Source organism: Trematomus bernacchii, unplaced genomic scaffold, assembly GCF_902827165.1.
Source record: "Trematomus bernacchii unplaced genomic scaffold, fTreBer1.1, whole genome shotgun sequence".
Taxonomy (NCBI): domain Eukaryota; kingdom Metazoa; phylum Chordata; class Actinopteri; order Perciformes; family Nototheniidae; genus Trematomus; species Trematomus bernacchii.
The window spans coordinates 12,944,989-12,965,536 of NW_022987593.1; the positions used below are offsets into that span (position 1 = coordinate 12,944,989).

At 38.7% G+C, this 20,548-nt stretch overlaps 2 protein-coding genes across 6 annotated transcripts in view; one reads left to right on the forward strand and one right to left on the reverse strand.

Moving 5' to 3' along the window:
• kcnh1b (potassium voltage-gated channel, subfamily H (eag-related), member 1b) overlaps positions 1-8,662 on the reverse strand; it is a 62,625-nt gene extending 53,963 nt beyond the window's left edge. The window contains exons 1-4 of one of the 2 annotated variants that reach the window (XM_034129558.1): positions 8,464-8,662; positions 7,173-7,199; positions 1,912-2,035; positions 1,428-1,534 (exon numbers count right to left, since the gene is read on the reverse strand). In XM_034129558.1, coding sequence (XP_033985449.1) covers positions 1,428-1,534; positions 1,912-2,035; positions 7,173-7,199; positions 8,464-8,536 — 331 coding nt within the window. In that variant the 5' untranslated portion in view covers positions 8,537-8,662. The remainder of the gene's footprint in view (positions 1-1,427; positions 1,535-1,911; positions 2,036-7,172; positions 7,200-8,463) is intronic. The other variant, XM_034129559.1, reaches the window with a different exon arrangement.
• A 2,260-nt stretch (positions 8,663-10,922) lies between these two features.
• Positions 10,923-20,314, forward strand: rcor3 (REST corepressor 3). Of its 4 annotated transcripts, none has more exons than XM_034129613.1 (12): positions 10,923-11,122; positions 11,223-11,279; positions 12,421-12,498; positions 12,578-12,630; positions 13,136-13,297; positions 13,587-13,720; positions 14,332-14,410; positions 14,822-15,040; positions 16,081-16,158; positions 16,286-16,343; positions 17,097-17,341; positions 18,090-20,314. In XM_034129613.1, the coding sequence occupies exons 1-12, from the start codon at positions 10,999-11,001 to the stop codon at positions 18,471-18,473; spliced, it is 1,671 nt and encodes a 556-aa protein (XP_033985504.1). In that variant the 5' UTR covers positions 10,923-10,998; the 3' UTR covers positions 18,474-20,314. The 4 variants fall into 4 exon arrangements, with proteins under 4 accessions (XP_033985504.1, XP_033985505.1, XP_033985506.1 ...); XM_034129614.1 differs by having other exon boundaries at positions 14,825-15,040; positions 18,090-18,473; XM_034129615.1 differs by having other exon boundaries at positions 13,587-13,711; positions 18,090-18,473.
• Positions 20,315-20,548: the final 234 nt, after the last annotated feature.

Consider the following 20,548-nt stretch of genomic DNA (forward strand, 5'->3'; position numbering starts at 1 on the left):
GCTATTTTCATGTCACTGTGAAACTGAACAGTCTTGTTAAGTCTGATAAAAGTAGCAGCTTGTTCTTTGCGTGGTATTGTTCTCCTTTAACAAAGAAATCTGCACTAAATGAGTGAAACTGAGAGGCTTATTATATTCAACAGACATCTTTCTCTGTCTCTGTCGTTGAGAGGCTGCCAACTGAGCGTAAAGCTCTTGAGATTAAGACAAAGAAAACCGAGGAAATTGTATTTGTTTCACCACCTGACGCTCCTTTTGTTATCCGTAATGACAATATCAAGTAGGTATTTTCATACAAATACGTGGGTGTTATGATAGACCATCTGCTACCCGGAGATCACTTTGAATCTGTCTGCAAAAGAACAAACAGAATAATTTTCCTGCTGGCTTTAGTCCTTTGGGGCGAGTCCAGGGTTCAAGGTTTTAAAGGCAATAAGGAATCCACTTGCCCAAAGGGAAATGTTATGATATTATAACAAAAACTTAAGTTATTTGTCGTGTTGAATTAGTCTAGCTCCTTGTCTGTGCAGCTAGGACGTGAGATGGCTCACTCATTACGCTACATCCATTATCAGGACTGGAAAACATAGTGTCTTTGAATTGTTTCTACCACATGCCAATTTCATTTTCAAGATAGTTGCTAGATATACAAGCACAATGTTGGATTTCACTCGCTCTACGTTCTCTCACCACAAATCAAAACCACCATATAAAGATCTGCTTAAAAGTTATAGGTCAACTGCTTGAGAAACTTTGAATCAACCTACCCGAGAAAGTACTAAAACTGGATAATAACACTGTCTTTGACCCCAAATATGTCCTTAAAGAAGACATAGAGGTTCAAGGTTCAAGGTTCAAGGTTCTTTATTGTCAATCTGACATAGCTACAGAGTAATTATGTAGTTGAAAATCTTATGTCACAGGCTTCTCCAACAATGCAACATAATAACATAATAACAATAAGAGCAAGAGCAATACAAAAAGAATAATAGTTATAAAATAAAGTGATGATGTGGACATAATAGTATGCTCATTAACAGGTGTCATACTATGTATCAGGGAAAACTTTGAGGTAAAAGGAAAAACTCTGAAAACCATAATAGGACTCCTCAAAGAATAAATACAAATTGTTACCATGAAATAGGAGAAACAGGGTTTGGCCATATTTTTAAGGTCAGACTCTTTGTGCACCGGTCAATAGGAAAATTAAATATGGAACTTAATCCCATCTCTAAAGTAGGTTGAAGGGACTAGAACATATTTTCCTCAATGATTGTATTGTAATAGTTCAATGTTGTATGTATTCTTGTTTCATTCTTGTCTTTAAATGGAGCTGCTGTGACGCAAGAAACATTTTAATTCTGGTTCTTTGAGGGTTCAGGGTTACATTTGCATTGTAATTTGTTAAAAAAACATGAAGTACTCACGGTTTTTCTTGTACATCAGAATCTCAAAAGAGTTCATCTCGTAGCTCTCGAAGGTCTGCCGCACTTTGTCCGTCATGTCCTTGTCCGTCAGCTCTCCGTACATGAAGCTGCGGGAGGAGAAGTAAAAACCCACAGTGCTGATAAACTCTCCATTACATCAGTGTGTGCAAGGCAAGTTTATTTATATAGCACCTTTCAACACAAGGCAATTCAAAGTGCTTTACAAAAATGAAAGACATTCAGAAACATATTATAAAATGGCAGGAGTATTTTGTATGTTCTTTCCCACTTTGACTATGTATGTCATTAAGTATGGTATTCCTGTCATGCTATGTTTTTTCCCTATTATTTCGTGTTGGCTGTTCTGTTTGTCTTCTATGTTGAAAAAGGGAAGCATGATTTCCACCCCAAAGAAGTCTGTACTATTGCTTAAACTTGTATGCTTCTTCTCAATACAAATATTTGAAACATAAAATGGCTGTACCTGCAGGTGCTGCTCTTCTGCATCACCTCGGCCCGATGGTACCCGGACAGTTTGCAGAAGCCGTCGTTGCTGTAGACGATCGGCCAGTCCACGATCTGAGCGTTCCCCAGCACGAAGTTTGTATCTGACCACAGAAACAGCAGATTTAACGTGTCCCCATTAAGTGCATGGGCTCACAACTTTATAACCATGGTGGGGCTGCACTGTTGATTAAGGCTGCAACTAACAATTATTTTTACAATAGATAAGTCTACCGATTATCTACTCAATTAATCCTTTGGGCAGTAATATAAAAAGCTTCCTTGCAGTCTATTGGGACCTTTTCTTATTATTTTGTCCTTGTTTTGTCCAACAAAAAGTTATCGAACAGTAAGAAAACAAGAACAGATTAACTTTCAGAAGCTGAAACCTGTTACTTTTTGCTTTAGATTAAATGTAACAGTTGATTGATTCTTGTAAAATGATTGCCAATTAATGTTCTGGTGATAGACAATTTAATGTATCACCCAACTGTTGCAACCTTACAGTTAATGGTATATTAATCATGATTTAGACATTTATTAATTACCCCTTTTTCCACAATCATAATTGTTATTTGAGCCATAATCATACATCCCTTACACAGATAAATATTGCGTATTTATCTTTCTTTCTTTCTACAGACCTATCCATCCACGTAGCTGATCATGTGTGAAGTAGAAGGTATGTTTACACCATGGCAAAAAGAAAAAAGAATTCTCTCAGTGTTTGTGATTTATTGTAGGTATATAGACACACGAACAGACAATCACAATCCACCAGCAGCAACTCACACAAACACGCACATTTACAGCAGGTGTGTGTGTGTGTGTGTGTGTGTGTGTGTGTGTGTGTGTGTGTGTGTGTGTGTGTTATTCCCATCAGGAGCACGCATAAGGAGAGCTTTTATTATAAATAATTGCCGTGTGATGGATCTAACTTATGCCGATGGGACAAGTGGATTTCGGAAAAAGTGACTCTTAGGTTATTAGCAAAAGTACGTGATCAATGTTTTTTTTCCAATGCTGTGGTAATTTAAGAATCAATTTTGGTTTGGTGCAATTGTGTTGTCTCTTTCTACCATTGCTGTCTTTTGAATGCATTTAACTAAATGTCTGATATTTTGCCTTTGACCACTTGTTACTTGTTAATGTAAAGCAGCTTATAATAGACATCATTAATGTACCCAGATCTATTTAAGACACTTTTTTTTAACTTACTATATTAGTGCGATTTGGGATTTTGATTGCATAGATTTTGAAGTACGAACATAAATACAGGTATTTCGTGAAAACAGAATGAGGTGGGATGTCATATGTTGTATTTACTTAGAAGGAAAAGAACATATGTTTTACAAATGTACACATAAGGCTATTTATTTCTTAATGCTGTCTTTTACCCTACAGAAATTATGCTTGTTTTTCTCCCATTTTTCAAGTGCAACCCAACACGTTTATGAAGGTTTGAGATACAGTTGTAGCCACTTAGAATGAGATATAATGGACCTTTACTATCAGATTAAACCTTTAAAGATTAATATCAATGTGTTGTTTTATTATGGAGCAAGATTGTATCGCAAGACATTGGCTTTTTGAGTATTTCACCTACTTTTCCTTCAACATGATGATACTTTTGTCCAAAGCTACGTACAATGAGACCGTAACTGACAAATAAAGGTAATATATTTTGATAATTTAGCTGAACCTGATCGTAGGTAGCAGATGTTCTTAGTAGTCATTCAGCTGTTATGAATGTTATGAACCTAAACCTGACTTTTTCCTGTGTACCACTTGTGTTGTGTTTTCCTATGTTTGCACTATAATACCCCAAAGACCATCACTTCCACATTCAGGTAAGACTTCATGAATACTTTACGCTTAAACTTAAATGTTTCAAACAAATGCCTGAGTTGAATCCCAGCGGAGCAGGATATGGTGAGAGCTGGAGTGCAGCCTGCAGGCTTTAACGTTCTCCTGGAGAACCTCCAAGGACTTTAACTACCCCACTTCCCCCAATGCAAAATACAAGTTCATGTCACCTACTTCAGGATGGAGATTTATTTTTACCGTATGAAACACACACAACACAGTCACGACAAATACGCCTAAATTATATTGATTTTGTGGAAAATAAATGAATTAAAAAAAAGGGTGAAATGTGTCATTTTTGGCCAAATTGTGAGTTTAAACAAATCAGGACGAATGTTTCTAACTGTGTGGTTTAATGGACACTGCAGCTTATCAGTGCTAGCAGCTCTTCTGAGTTTAAGGCTTGAATTCCTCCTTTGTTACTTCATTCATTGGGGGTGAATTGGGGTGAGCAGCGTAATGTGAAATGAATCCATTGTTCAGCCATAGGTTATCGTTACGCTGAATTAAACAGCAGCGTAATTGAGGCTAATCCAACATCCATGGACTGCTCCTCATTTAACGGCAAGAGTTTAACAGGAGGAAGATGTCTGATGGACAGAGATACAGTTGTTGTTTTTCTATTACCAGAGGGGTGTCTGTGTGTGTGTGTGTCTTTAGGATATAAACCGATTAAAAGTCTGTTTTGAGCTGAAAGCAACATCAGCTTGCCAACATCCTCACAGTTACAATGCTAACACGCTGATGTTTACTCTGTTACGTTTCACAGCTAAGGTTGATGTCATTAATGTTAAGGATATTTGTTCATTAACTAAAGTATTGGACACGTTAAAGGTGGGGTTGGTAATTTTGGAGAAACCAGCTCGAGATCGCTAGAATTTGAAAATACACAGAGAAAAGATCTGCCACTTCCTTACGGACCGTCCACACAGCAGCGTTAAAAAATCTTGAAACGCTTCTGCCCATTCACTTTGAATGGGGTGACGTCACTTTCCCTCACTTTTCGCCGAACTGCATTGTGGGCAGGCGAGCGGAGATTTTCAGGATTTTCAGGATTCAAAGTTGAACAATGTTCAACTTTTGAGGCTGAGGTGGAAGCGTCAGCCAATCAAATCCCGTGTACGCAAATCTGACAGTTCAAGCTCTAGCCAATCAAACCGCGTGTATGCTGGGAGAGACATACATTTCCTCATATTCCAAAAAATGGAGGAGAAATCAGCGGTAGGGAATCACCCGGTGCTTTATGACCAGTCCCTATTTACCTACCGGGATATAAACCGGAGGAGCCAGGCATGGAGGGAGGTGGCAGAGACAGTGGTAGGTTTTCGCCTGTTTTGGGGAGTTTATATCCAGTTTACTTCGGGCTTTTTTGCTTTGTATGTCGGGGGCGGGAGATTCATGTGATTGGTTGTTGGTGCCTTGCTCGCAAAAAATCCCCAAGCTTCAGATACGTCCACCTCCAAGATTTTTTTAACGCTGCTGTGTGGACGGTCCGTTACAGAGCCCCTCCTCCAACACACACAAACACGCACATGACCAATGAGGGCACGAGATAAGTTTGTGCACAGATGGAAGGCTGACAGGCAGGTAGGCCATCCAGTTATTTTAGCCGGGCCGGCTAAAATGATTGGTCGTGCTTTTTACAGTACTACGGCTTCCACAGATGACATTTTTTAATGGATTTTTTGTCAAAGCACTTCATATTCAAAAAAATATGCTGTGGCCAACAAACAGGTAATATAAATCCTTACACAGATATATAAATCTTTCGCCATCAATATGTATTTTACTTGTAGCTAGATCTTTTACTTTTTTTTCTACTGTTTTTTCAATATTAAATCTTATCTCATGTATCTTAACAAGTGAACAATACTTGTGATTTTTTAAGCTTAAATGCTATGTATTTAAAAATTCCGAAGAACATCTGCAGTATCTTTTAGCAACCGCATGTTTGACTCATAATGTTAAATATTCACGTTTAGAGCATTTAGGACCAACCGCCAACCCTATTTTTAGGATCTGACAAAGATCCTATTGAAAAGAATCAACTGACATTGAGACGAGGGAACAGGAAGTGAAGAAATGCTCCATCATGTCCGGGTTTTAGGACTCGTTCCTGCAGCACTCTATACACCATGCATTTTAAACATCATCTAATGTGCCCTTGCCCTTTTTTAATTGGCTGAGGTCTGCTTCTCTGCTGACCGTGTCATCGAAGCCACTGATGAGGCTGCGATTTATTGTGCTGATGTCACATTTAAACACAGCCTTAGAGCAGAGTCGCTTAACTTCAATTCTGTGGCCTAATGTGGAGTCAATGGGGTTTCACGGTCAATTACTAAGATGAGAAACAATCTCATACGTTGGATATTTGTAATTCAAACAATCAGTGAAATAGATTCTAGTGAGATAGGGTTGGGTTCACCTCTAGTATCTATTACAATCCCCTCTGCATATTTAAGAATGTTATACTGTGTATTAACACTGTCTAATAGAGGAGTTGATTCAAACATATGGTTATCTGAAGGCTGTAGTTTGAGCTTCGGGATGTTCATTATTTTCACATTAGCCAGGTACCTCCAGAAAAATAAGAAATGCTGGTTTGCTGCTTGGATAGTGGCGTGCTGGGCTGCACGATAGATTATTTTGTTAATTGTTAACTTTAGATGTCAACTTGTTCGATAAACACATCGCATAATACACTTTTTTTAGTTAGTTGAAAGAAGGGCTTTAGAAACCGGCACTGTTATATTTTAATTGGGGCCTTTTGTGTTGAATTCAATGTTCAATAACAGAATGTTGAAAAAAGTTCATTTTTTAATTTAACACGCAATTTAGGATTACGGAAATCAGCAAAAAGGCAGATCTGAGTACACTTTAATATCTGTAAATTAATCAAAAGGAATATCTTGTGATAAGGAAACAAGGAACATTTTAGTGCATGTAATATGTTTATCAGTATTCAATAACATGTTGTATGTGTCTTCATATCCTACAGCCATGAAGTCAGGTACATTTAAGGAGAAACATTTGGTCACAAGCCAGGAGAAAGAGTTAGAGTTAGAGATGTAACATTCAAGAGACTAAACTGTCAGAAAAAACAGTAAAATGGATGCTGAATTTATGAATCACACAAAGTGCAGGAGGTTCACCATCTGGATGATGCATTTAAAACAGAGCATAAACTCTAAATGTGTGTGTGTGTATGTGTGTGTGTGTTATATACAGTATATATATATATATACGGTATATACTTTGTATATATAATAAATATATACTGTATATATGTAATATATATGTGTATATATACATCACAGGTCAGCGGAAGGGGATGGATACATCTACACGACAGTATGTGGAAACTCTGGTCTGTACCTGTCTGTCTATGTGATAATGTCCAAACTGAAAAGTTGAAAAGATAAGTGCGTTAAAGGAGCAGAAACAGACGAAACAGTGACAACAGAACTGAGACTAAGATAGGGAGCCTGAAATAGAGCAAAGTTAGTTTTAAATATCATTGTTGCAGCCATATATCAAGTTAATTGTAATATTAAAACATGTTGTATCCTTGTATCCAGAGGTACGCAGTGACCTATTTGAAGGTAAACAGTAGAGTACGTTTGGATTCCCTCCATCTATTTCCTGCTGCTGAACGAACAGATTCAAGTATGTAATATTTATGACAGGAGAGTGTACACACTAATACGTTTTAATAGCCTATATTAAAGTGAAATAGGGCTTCAATTAAATATCAATCAATCTATTGATTTTCAGCAATTAATCGTTTTATAAAAGGATCACTTCCAAATACATATCCAACTCATAATTGAATAGCTTTCTAGAAATGAGGGTAAATATCTTAATATACAAATACATTTAACATTAAAATATGAATAGTTAAATGTACAAATTGTTAGTTTTACAATATTTGGGTTGTGAAGTGAATATAGGGTGTAAAGCCAATTAAATAACTTTTGAAAGATCAAGTTAAATAACATTTTGAATACAAAGATATATTTAAAATCAAATAACATACCGTTTAGTGTTTAAATAAAATTGTAAACATTGGATAAGTATATGAAGTGGCATAAAGGGTAGACAAGGTGTTTTTGTTATTTCTATTCATACGTTTACTACATGTTTCTTCATATTTTGTTATTGAAATAAAAAAGCATCCTTATTACTGTGTATATTCCCATGTGTACCATCTTTCTCTCTTACTACAGTATGTTGCTGCAATAACACCTGCATCTCTATATCAATAAAGGTCTATCTTATCTTATAACTTGTAATATAAGTTCTAGGGTTTCTTTTTTTTAAATATTAATGTACATTTCGGTTTAAATAAAATGTAGCTGTATTCCTGTTAACAACATAAAACGTACATGCAATGTGGAAATGAATACAAGTGATATACATTGGTTGATTTGACTGAGCAGCTGTAATTAAGACAAACACCTCAACATTAAGTGATGTAACTACAGCTTAGTGTTAGCTTGCGATGAAGGTAACTACCTGGACACATGCAACATTCTGGAATGTTAAGAGCCAATCAGAGTAGAGCTTTCTGATGATGAACCAACCGCGCACCACCACGAGACATTCCACACAACAATCACGTTATCACCGATTCAATTAATGTAAACGGACAGCACCGGAACCTTACCGTTGGACCGACGGACGATGTTCTCCAGGAACGTGTTCTGAGGGGCCACGAGACCCCGCCGTCCTCCCGCCATGCTGCTTCCCGCCGCTTCACATCTCTGACATGCTGCACGAGCCCCGCGCGCTGTGGAGTAAGGTGGCTGCTCTCTCACTCACGCGCTCTCTCTGTCTCAGCAGGCTTGTTATTGGCAGATGGTTGCAGCACGAGCCACTGTGAGGGAGTGAAGGAGGGAGAGAGAGAGAGCGAGAGAGGGAGAGAGAGAGGGGGAGGGAGGGAGACAGGTAGATACAGGGAGGGAGACAGGTAGATACAGGGAGGGAGACAGGTTGATAAAGGGAGGGACATAGGTGAATGCAGGGAGACAGGTATACATAAAACCCTAAACCTACCTTTATAAAAACATATTTGAATATTGACTATAGGGAAGTTCAATACAAATGTTCATGTCCGATACCGCAACCTATTTATACTTAGTCTTAGCAGTCGTTGTTACAGAAGGTGACATAACAGTGCCTGCCGACCATGTTTAAAACGTGGAAAGTGAAAAATGTACAGCTCCTCGGCTCGCTAGTGTCCTCCAAAGATGGACGACTTGGCGTTGATGACGTCACATTCCCATTCGCTATTCACAGGAAGGCGGCCATCTTTGAAGGATCCCGGGGATTGAAACCCGCTGACTTATCCTTATGGCTAGCAAAAAAACTTCAGCATTTTAAACATGGTACGAAAGCAGTGTTTGTGGTTGGCTGTCACGTTTGTTATAACAACCAACGAAAAAACCAACCGAAAAAGGCCATGGGATTAAGTTTAATTTGTTTACGCTATGGAAATTTACGAAGGAGACCAGGGAGCCAAGTCAGAAACAATTGCTGAACTACAATAACACAAACCACCACTGAGGGAATACGATTTAAAACATGAAAAGTCAAAGTATTTATAAATATACTTCTAGATTACTTATGCTAAGCCACCGCTTTGTTAGCATTCGGTTAGCAAAACATTAGCTATCTTTCTTCTGTCGGGATGATTGTTTAGTTGTCATTGGGCCTGTAGATTTGAAGGTCGTGTACACACCCGTTTGTAATTTAGACATGGGCTTCAAAAGATGTAACATTTTAAATTTGCCGACAGGTGTAGGCACCGACTCCAAACACAAGAGAGGCGCCGACATCACTAACAATGATCCGTGGCAAGTTGTCTAGGTGCTTTGAACACTCTTCTCTACCCATCCTTTGGCAGTGTGAGGGTATTTATATGTTGCGTGTGCTTTATTCCTTTAGGATGCAAAACAGCTGAAAGATGATGCAGGTGAAAGCTGATACATATTGACCGTTATTGTCGCTGCTACAGACACTGTCCTTTCTGCACTTTGCTTAACAAAGCCATCTAAAACCATTATGCTCAAATCATGATTCTACTCCACTACATACTTTGATTACATATAGAATATTTAAAATGTCATATTCTGATGAATGTAAAAAAAAAGTTGCTTATATTCTTGTATTTTTGTAGACTTTCTACTTCATTACAGAAAAACAATGACCCATCACAAGGGGCTTATCCTAAATGCATACATTCTTACAAAGATATTTGTACATTATTTCCAATACTTTGAGCGGGAACAACTACCTGCATGACAGAAGAAGTTTGGTAATGTTTGTTTTTATGAGTTATATATACCTGTAAAGATAATATAGAATTGATCTAAAGAGCATTTCAATGACAATGAGTTTGAATATCTGTCCCATGCCTGACAGAATAAACAGTGTCTGCAGGAGTTTAGTGTTAAATACAATTGAAGGTTTTCTCTGCTGATTGTTGAACTGTGTCTCCCCCTGCTGGTCATTAAGCGTCAGTGCAGGGACATCGATTGTTAAACAAGCAGAAAAAACAAATAAAACACGCTGAATTATCCACATTCAACCAATTTTAGTTCACAACATTTTATAATGTCAGCAAATTGAACGTGAAAAAACATCCGAGATCTTATCATATAAAATTATGATGTTTACATGTTGGTTTATGTGCATTTTCTTTCATTTTCACATCATTCAGACTCAATTTTGCTTGTGTTGATTTTATTTTACGTTTTCTTACTGTTTAATCTCAGTTTGAAATTCGAATTTAGTTTTAATTTTTTATTTCAGTTTATAATTTTTTTGACGGCGGAAGGATCTGCTGTCAGGCGCCGCAGCAGCTGGAGTCACACTCCTGCCCCACGGTGCGTAAAAAGCCTTCCGCTGCGGTGGTTAGACCCCACTCAGCCACCACTTTAAACGGATAAAAACATCGCCTTCAAATGAATAATTATATACATTAAAATATTTCGAATTAAGAAGAGCCTATTTTTGTCATCTATGACTTCTAAAAGCATGAAATGGCTGTATGTAAGGCGGTGAAAGATAAGAAATGCCTCGACAGCGACACGGACGAAGCTGCGGCCGCTGAAGGAACTGCAGCTGAAAAACCTCCAGGTCCTGCTGACATTTTATACCCAGACACAGAGGCTCTAAAACGATCAATTTGATCGGTAAAATGCCGGGAATGATGGATAAAGGCTCGGAGTATTTGGGGAAAGGTCGATCAAACGGCACCAAGAGTCCGTCCAACGCTTCTAATGGACATTTTTCTGACGAAAGTGGCAGCGACGACGAACACGGTCAGTATAGCCTCGAACAGCCTCTTGTCGCTCCGTAATATGTGCGCGTTTTTGAACAAACATTTTTTAAATGTGAATGCTGATATGGTTTTTTCTCCAGATGTGGGGATGCGGGTTGGAGCAGACTATCAAGCCAACATTCCCGAGTTTGAGCCCGGTGAGTTTTTTACTGTTTTCAACCTGAGTGACGGACGTTGGTATAGCCTCGAACAAGTACACACAGCCTTTAACTACACACACAGACATACATACACATACACATACACAGCTTCATGCGTGTGTTGGTGCGTTTTAAAAGGCGGTTAAAACACTTAATATCAGCTGTTTGTTCATTAAATCAGTGTTATTAAACGGTGTTATAACCTGAGGACAGATACATGAACCGAGGCTATACCTCAACTTCTCACTGACAACTTGTAACATTTACACATTTGTAATTATTGAAGCTTGATGGAGCTGGTTTGTTTAAATGGGTCTTCTCTATTTTCCCACCTTATATACTTAATACTTTTATAATATGTTGTGTAGCAGAGTGAAATGAAAGTGCCTCGGGTAAAATATAATAACAATAATAATAAAAAACAATAAACTTTTACAAAAGACAGTTAATATAGTCCAACATTTTCATTCCCACACTGACAATTACAAAAAATGGCTTTTCTTATTATATATTTGGTTTTCATTACTTTACTTTAGCTGTCAACACAGACATGTGACAACGTTCTGAAGGTGAACAACAGTGATATATGAGTGTTAAAAATAGTCTAAACAAATATAGTGATTTTATAAGAATCCCTTGTTTTTTTTAACAATTGTGACATTTACATAGTTAAGTTTGTGGATTTTGGACCCGTTTACAGTGTCAACATGAACATGTCAATGCTCTAAATATTACATTTATTATATTTGCTCAAGGTGCAATCAGTATTCCTTGACTGAATAAAATTCTTATTGTGAAAACGTATTCTGTGTATTTGTATAAAACATATTTCAAATTGAAGCAATAAAATCGTTCTGAAAGAAATTAACCGAAATGTCCTGATCACACTTGGCAGTACTTTATTTTACAGAAACCAAGCATTATGGGTCAAACCCCTGTTAAAAACCCCAGTCAAAAACAAGGGATGTTGCTGTTTTTAACACGTTGCTGTTTTTAACATTTGGACTGCCCCATCCAAAGCATACAAATATATTTTACAAAGTGTTCACTAGCAGAGTGGTGATGAGTAAACTGAATTGAATGTGTTTTTTAGACTTTAAAAAGTTTCATGAATGTGATGTTTTTTATGTGTATACAGGTTCCACTAAGTACACGGATAAAGACAGCGGCGGGATGCTGGTTTGGTCTCCATATCACAACATCATCGACTCAAAATGTAAGTTAACTTCCTGTTTTCTACAGTCCTCTATCAGGTCCTCAGATCAGACTCTAACGGTGTGTGTTTTCCTCCACAGTGGACGAATACATCGCTTTAGCTAAAGAGAAACATGGATACAACGTGGAGCAGGTGAGAGCCAGCACAGCACAGCCTCATGTTGAATCCTCTGGTGTGAATTAAATACTTGATAAATGATAAGTATGTGGCAATTTGTCATTTAATTAAGAAATATAGAGCTAAATGAAAAAAGGCTTAAAATTATATTCCCTCAATTTATTTCACTCAATATACCTCGATATATGAATTCACCATGATTCAATTGTACAATCATTTTTGAATTATTGCACAGGCCTAGGTCACAAAGTGTTCCATAAAATATCAACCAATGGTGAAATGATAAATGACCATGAGTTATGAATTTAATTATTCTTTTAATTAACATTCCAGCCATCATCTTCCTTTTTGATGAACAATTAATTTGATCCTGAAGCACCTTGTGAAGCCACTCTGAACATAAATCATTGATAATTCCTCTGACGTTTAATAATAACTGTGATGATGAACTAGATGGTACTGCTCTGATGGTTTGCAGAAACGTTCCGATGTATTAATTGTGTATTTATTGTGTGTTCAGGCGCTCGGCATGCTCTTCTGGCACAAACACAACATAGAGAAGTCTCTGGCCGACCTGCCCAACTTCACCCCGTTTCCAGACGAGTGGACGGTGGAGGACAAGGTTCTGTTCGAGCAGGCCTTCAGCTTCCACGGGAAGAGCTTCCACCGCATCCAGCAGATGGTAAACACTTTGTCTGAAGTACAGAGTTATTACCAGAGTTTAAAAATATGTTTTGCAGGTCAACATGTCCAGGAAGATTTCAATGTCCCGAAAAATGTGAGATATTCCGGTCAAATATTATCTGTGTTTGCTATTGAGCTTAAAACTAATCGAAGGAAGGCTATATAAAGATATGAAAAGTAGGTTATTAAGGCGTTCTGCTGCTGCTAATTCTGTTCTGAAGAGAGAGAGACCTCTTTAGATTGTACATAGAGATTGAGAGTGTTAAACTTGATCGTGTTTCCTTCAGTTACCAGATAAGTCCATCTCCAGTCTGGTGAAGTATTACTACTCGTGGAAGAAGACTCGCTCCAGAACCAGTCTGATGGACCGGCAGGCTCGGAAACTGGCTAACCGGAGCAACCAGGACGACAGGTATTCACTGTCAGTGGTGATTTTTTATTTAAATCTATGAATTAACGGTCACTTATTATGCAAAATCAATTTTTTCATGTCTCTTCTACATCAACATGTGTCCCCTCTGTGTAAAGAGACTCTGAAAGTTTCAGGAACAAAGATTCTCTCTCTTTTTGTCCTGATCCATGTATATAAAAACCTGTCTGAAAATGAGCTGATCAGATTTTGGCCACTTTATGATGTCATAATGATGTTTTGGCTTGTGTAACCATTAGCCAATCAGCAACCAAGGTAACCCCCCCCACCTTATCACCTGAATCTCCTCCTAGAGCACCATTGAGTTCTTTTTAACCAAATATCTCTCAGAGGGGCGTGGGGAGGGGCTCCTTATTTTCATCTAAAGTAACAGACAGAGAATCAGCACTTTTGAAACAGGGCTGAAACAGAGGGGATTATGGGATGCTGCCATGATCTGTTTGGTATTTCAGCCAAACACTTCAGAGACATGTTCTGTATATATCTGAGACTATCTGAGTCTTCTTCTCTGGTGTGCCTCGGTTCAAAGCTGTCTGTGTTTATGTTGTTGTTATAATGAAGTGTACCTATTTATGTTTGACTTATTTTTGTTGTAACCGTAGTGATGAGGAGATGGAGGAGGCCGCTCCCATCGAAGCCCACGACAGCGACTACGACCCCAACAAGGAAGCCAAGAAAGAGGTATGTGGACACACCTGAGCTTCTGTTGCCATGACAAAAACACACCTGACACACTCATTACAGGAAGTTCAACTATGATGGGACTTTAATACATTTCTCTTTTTCTTTTTTTTTATGTTCTCATGTCAAGGAATAATACTAAAATAGTCCATTAGTTACTAAACAGGGAGGATAAGATCAAAAACTAAAGACTTCAAGCAATCATATTGTTCATAATATTCTTAGTTAAATATTCAAAACTCTGTGTAAAAAAGGCTGTTGATCAGAGTTTGAAAGCGAGAGTGAATAAGTGAGTTTTGAGAGATTTTGTTGAAGGGTTCAAGAGTGTTGGCCTTTCGGATGTGACTGGGAAGGGAGTTCCAGAGGGAGGGGGAGGCTGCAGTTTAAATGGAGCCGCTCTGTGTCTCCCAGCAGAACCAGGTGGAGCCGGTGGTCCCGGGCTCTAAGGTGGCGTTGGGTCGGCGGGAGCATCAGACGCTGCAGCACCGACACCACCAGCGCTCCCGCTGCCGCCCCCCCAAAGGCATGTACCTGACCCAGGAGGACGTGGGGGCCGTGTCCTGCAGCGCCTCCGCAGCAAACACCCTGCTCCGACAGCTGGACATGGAGCTGGTGTCCCTCAAGAGACAGGTGGGAGGCGCCCAATAAGATAAGAGATAAGATGGAGCTTTATTAATCCCCGTGGGGAAATTCAGTAGTTTAACAGCAACAGGGTAAAAATGAAACAACTGAAGCAGAGTGGAAAGGGTTTATTTTTGACCAGTGTGACTTACTGTGTGACAATGAGGTTTTTTTTTAGATTATGTTGTTGATTTTACAAAACAATTTTACCATTTAATAAAGTCGCTGTTGTTCTTCAGCAAATCAGCAGGTACAGTTTTACCAGTCAACCTGGGATTGTACATCTGTCTTTCTTTAAGCATATTAAGACATTTTTGTCCTAGGATTTAAAGTAGTTAAATAATGAGTTTGACAAAAGTGCCCAGAAGAAATGTACATATGAAAATCTACATATGATGAAGCACTGGAACATCTCCTGCGATTCCCTTTAAATAATTTCACAAAAAAGAACCAGACCACATAAACATCAACAAATGCATGCTAACATTAGCATGTTGCTGCTCATGAGGAGCATACATTTTAAGACAGATGTTTTATTGACAGACAGAGTTACTCATCACCAGACAGTCAGAGATCATCACAGGAAACATGTCTGCTTCTCATTGATTCATTCATTAAACTCAAGCAGTGGCCGTTTCTCAAAGTCGAGGAGGCTTGCTTGGTAGCACATGTATGCTGGGCATTTAAACAGTGATTCGGCGCCACTCGATGACGTAGTATGCTTGAAATAGTGGCTCTGGAGCAGCTTTACTCGACATTGAGAAACGGCCAGTGAACCTGTTAGCTAAATCTGTTGGAGCACAGGTGAAAGACCCCAGGTGTGTCCCCGAGTCGTCCTGTGCAGTGCCTGTATGTTACTGTATACCGCCCCCTACTGGTTATACCTGCAGGTATCAGTACACTGTGTAACAGTTGAATAAAGTTGAAGAAAAGGCATTCAAATGACATTTAAAGGGTTTTAAAGCTACACTTTAAAGCAGAGAATCAGTGAGAGTCAAACTTGTGAGTTTTGTTGAAGCTCAGCTGATTGTTTCTGTCTCGTTTCTCAGGTGCAGAACGCCAAACAGATGAACAGCGGCATGAAACACAGTTTGGAGGCTGGGATTGAAGATTTCAAAATGGCTGAGGTACATTGACACCACCAAACATTGAACACATTTATTTCTCTATTAATTCAAAACATATATATGAATGAAATCTGTAATTCCTCTTTGGTTGTACACATTAGATAACTGTCAGTGGTTGTTTTTACAGGGTAACCAGAAGGTAAACGCTCGCTGGACCACAGACGAGCAGCTGCTGGCTGTTCAAGGTGAGTTTGGTCACAGGTTACTGTTAGAAAGGTGTTAAAAAGGAGCTTGAAAAGTCCATTACAAGGATCTGTGATGTCCTTCGGGCAGAGGTGGGAAGTAGTGGAGTACAAATACTTTGTTACTGTACTCAAGTACATTTTTCTGGTATCAGTACTTTACTCCACTACTTATTTTTCTGACAACTTTTTACTTTGACTTCTTACATTTTGAACACAACTACCTGTACTTTCTACTTCTTACATTTCTAACACAAATACCTGTACTTTCTACTTCTTACATTTTGAACACAAATACCTGTACTTTCTACTTCTTACATTTTGAACCCAAATACCTGTACTTTCTACTTCTTACATTTTCCAAACAGGCTGGTTCCTTTAGTTTGAATGTGTGTTTGGTGGCGTGATCATTATTATTTAGAGTCATTGCGTGCCTATTGATTCGAACACGATCCGTGTATCCATCATTTCCTGGTCTTCTCTAAAGAAGAGGGACCAATGAAAACGTTGTCATGTTGCCGTTGTTCAGCATGGAAACATTCATTAGCTAACAATGATATTATTGTTCTATTAATATAAAGGGAGGTCAGGTACTCTTTAAAACAGCTGCTAGTTACGGGTACTTTTTACTTAAGTACATTTAAAAACAAGAAGTTTAGTCAGTACTTCTACTTTTACCACAGTATTTTTGAACACGAGTATCTGTACTTCTACTTGAGTAAAGGATGTGTGTACTTTTGCCATCTCTGCCTTCAGGTGTGAGGAAATATGGGAAAGACTTCCAGGCCATCGCTGACGTCATCGGTAACAAGACGGTGGGCCAGGTGAAGAACTTCTTCGTGAACTACCGGCGGCGGTTCAACCTGGACGAGGTGCTTCAGGAGTGGGAGGCGGAGCAGGGAACGCACGCTCCCAACGGAGACAGCGCCACCTCTGGAGAGGAGGGGAAGACCAGCTCCACCCCCCCGTCAGGGAAGAGCACCGACGAAGAAGACGAAGAGGTGAGAGGAGGGTTTAAATGATATATATCCCATATTGAGCGCCTAATGGATCAATGATAATACCTGCATGCACCACAATCACAATCCTGCTGATCTTCTTCCATCCATCTGCTTTTAGATTGACTTCTTTCACTCCAGGTTTGACTTCATATTTGTTAATGAAAACTAACTTCTAGAGAGATTATTTCTGCAGTGATCATTATACTTTTTTTACGTTGTCCTGTGATGTTGAAAATAACAATGAAAAAAGTGTATGGTGGTTCCAAAAGACTCAAACAAACTAAAACACTGCTGCTGAGAAGCAACTGTTTGAATGTAAAACAGACTTAATTCCCATCATCCATTTCACCATGCTCATGTTTTGTTGTTGCTTTCTGTCCATGAAATCGTGTATGAGCGATTGACTGGACAAATCTACCATAAAACCTGCAAGCAAGATGCCTCTTTGCAATTAATACATTTGTTTTAACTGAGGCAACATTTATTCTAGTGTATATCCTATCAATAAATACAACTACACAAATCTCTTTGGGCATTGAGAGATGAAGAGAGACTGATATAAATAGTTCTCATAAGTTTGAAGGGCTTAAAAGCTAGCGGATATTTAAAAAAAAGTTTATTTCTGACTTTAACTTTACCTATGGATCATCATGCAAAGTCCCTGATGTTGTTAACCTCTGCTCTAAGTGACAGTTTGAGATGATTGACAGTGAGGTATTTATAACCCCGCCCTCTCTTCTCTCTGCAGGGTCAGGTGACCTCCTCAGGTGCGTCTCCTGCTGCCTCCTCTTCCTCCTCGGCTCAGATTCCCGTGACGTCCACCTCCTCCTCTTCCTCCCTCCACCAGCCTCCTCCCCTCCTCAGGCCCTCTCTCCCCGCTACACCCTCCCTGCACCGCCAGCCTCCGCCCCTCCAACAACAGGCTCGATTCCTGCAGCCTCGTCCGACCCTCCAGCAGCCGCCGCCTCTAATCCGCCCGTCCAACCCTCTTCCTCCTCGTCTAAACCCACGACCTCCAGCTCCCATGAGCCTCGGCGGTATTAACCCCGGCGGGTCGGGTCCAAGCTCCGCCCAGCAGCCCCCAGGCCTAGCCGTCCACCAATCAGAGACCTCATCTTCCTCCCTCCACTGACGATTTAACAGCTACAGGCGACTGTGTGTGAATGTGTGTGAATGCTAGATTGCTTGAGCGGCAAAACAAGTTGATTAATGAATGACTTGTAGTTTGTAAAGCGCTTTGAGGTGTCGTAAAGACTGGATAAAGCGCTATACAGTCCATTTAGCATATTTGTTAAAGACACTGAGGAAAGCAAATGTTAAATCTGAAGCTCCTGCTTTCAGGGTCCCGTGGGAAATCTTGAGTCTTCAGAACAATGAGAGGTTTTTTTCAGGCTTCTGATTTCCTTTTTTGTTTACTTGTAAAGGTGACACATTAACTAAGGGTGTCACAGTTCTCAAACCTCGATTTTCGAACCACATAATTATATATGTTCATACCTCGTGCTTTTTTTTAATGTACGTGTTCTTTAGGTGAGGAGGGGTAAAGAGATAGTATTCTGGGTTTTACTAAATCATCTTCAAGATCACCTTAAGAAAACGTGAAGCCGGCCCGCTGTTTGATGGACACTTAGTACTGAAATGTGAGATTTTTACAGTAAAATGTAGCCTTTTCGGTCACCACACATGTGGCGTCCCACAGGGTTCCATCCTGGGTCCCCTTCTTTTTTTCTCCATCATCATGCCTCCACTTGGACCTGTAAAAACATTTCAAATTGAGATATTTATTTATCAGCTCTAATCGGTAGCAGAGTAGATACTTAAAGCTTGATGTTGTAGTATTTTCTAAAGCTAAAGTAATCTAAAAGACTAAAATAACTTTAATTTAGGATCTTGAATCAGTGGCATTTCTTACATTAAGAAACTCAACATCGTTATAGATTTTGGTATTTATGTATCCTCCACCTTCCCTGTATATTTAGTCTCTGATGACATTTTAGTTTCTTAATCATCACTAGAAAACATCTGATGTTTTCCAAAGGGTTTTATGATCTTTAATCCATTGGATCTTAAAGCTTAGAATAAATAAGGGGAAACTTGGGGCTCATGTTTTAAAGAATCAGTCTGGTGTATTTTTCCTTCTGTCGTCAAATATCATGTTTAGACTCAAACCAAGAATGTGTTGGTACGCCTCTAAATACTATTTTACTTTCAGTTTGTGGCTCTCAGCTACATCATACAGCTATATATCTAAAGTGTCATGTTTTTGACAAACAAAGGGGAGGAAAAGGTACATTTGTAGGGAGTATTTTCAGTGGTACAAGATAAACTACGCTTTGATACACATAATAATACTATTTTAGTACCGTGGTTTGAGTCGAAGAAACATGAAATATAACCATTATTATAATTATCCATGGTTGGTAAATCACCTCTCGTAAAGTAATTAACTGAATGCCTCAGTGTTGTGTACATTACATTAGCATTAGCATCTACGTGTACAGTTTGGTTTCTCTTAATAATTTCTAACCTGCTGTCCATCCAATCAGCTGTCACTATTTGTTAACTTGTATTTGATTCGATGCTTTTTTTAAACACTAAAGTTTCCCCCCTTCAGTGTAGAAAAGTCTCCATCAGCCAAATTTAAAATGTTCGCTAAGTGTTCTGTAGTTATGTTCTCAGAGTAGCTGTGGTTTTTCCGAAAGGTTGTTCATAATTTTAAAATTCTAAATGTCATCTGGGCTTCAGATGTGTTGTCTTTCTGTCCTTTCATTATTTATTCTTCTTCTTCCTGGTGCTACCAGTTTGGACTTGGTGTAAAATATCATTGTGAAAGTGCTCTTAATGCTTTTTGGACAAGCACGTTAAATGTTTCTGGAGTCATAGAGTCCTTGGAGTTTCAGTAGCACTTGTGAAATATTGCTATTAAAATAACGCTGCTGAGACGTCTCATTAAAAAACAACATTTGTACCATCTCACTGTTTCTATTTTTCATATGTGGATTTTTTTTTCCTTTTCTCCCTTAATTTGAAAAGCAATTATTGCAATATGTGAGATACATAAACATTTCCATTTGTGCTTGATAGAAAGAAAGTCAAATTACACATAACCCCATAACATTATCAACAATATAATGATTTATCCACTTAAATATATTCCAGTAAAATAGTAAAAGTGAATGAAAATTAAATAATGCTTTAGTTATACCT

Excerpts from the sequence above, each read along its gene's own strand:
- rcor3 (XM_034129613.1), top strand. The coding sequence starts at position 10,999 with ATGCCGGGAATGATGGATAAAGGCTCGGAGTATTTGGGGAAAGGTCGA. Across the intron at positions 11,280-12,420 it reads CATTCCCGAGTTTGAGCCCG|GTTCCACTAAGTACACGGAT; the intron begins GTGAGTTTTTTA and ends ATGTGTATACAG. Across the intron at positions 12,631-13,135 it reads ATGGATACAACGTGGAGCAG|GCGCTCGGCATGCTCTTCTG; the intron begins GTGAGAGCCAGC and ends TTGTGTGTTCAG.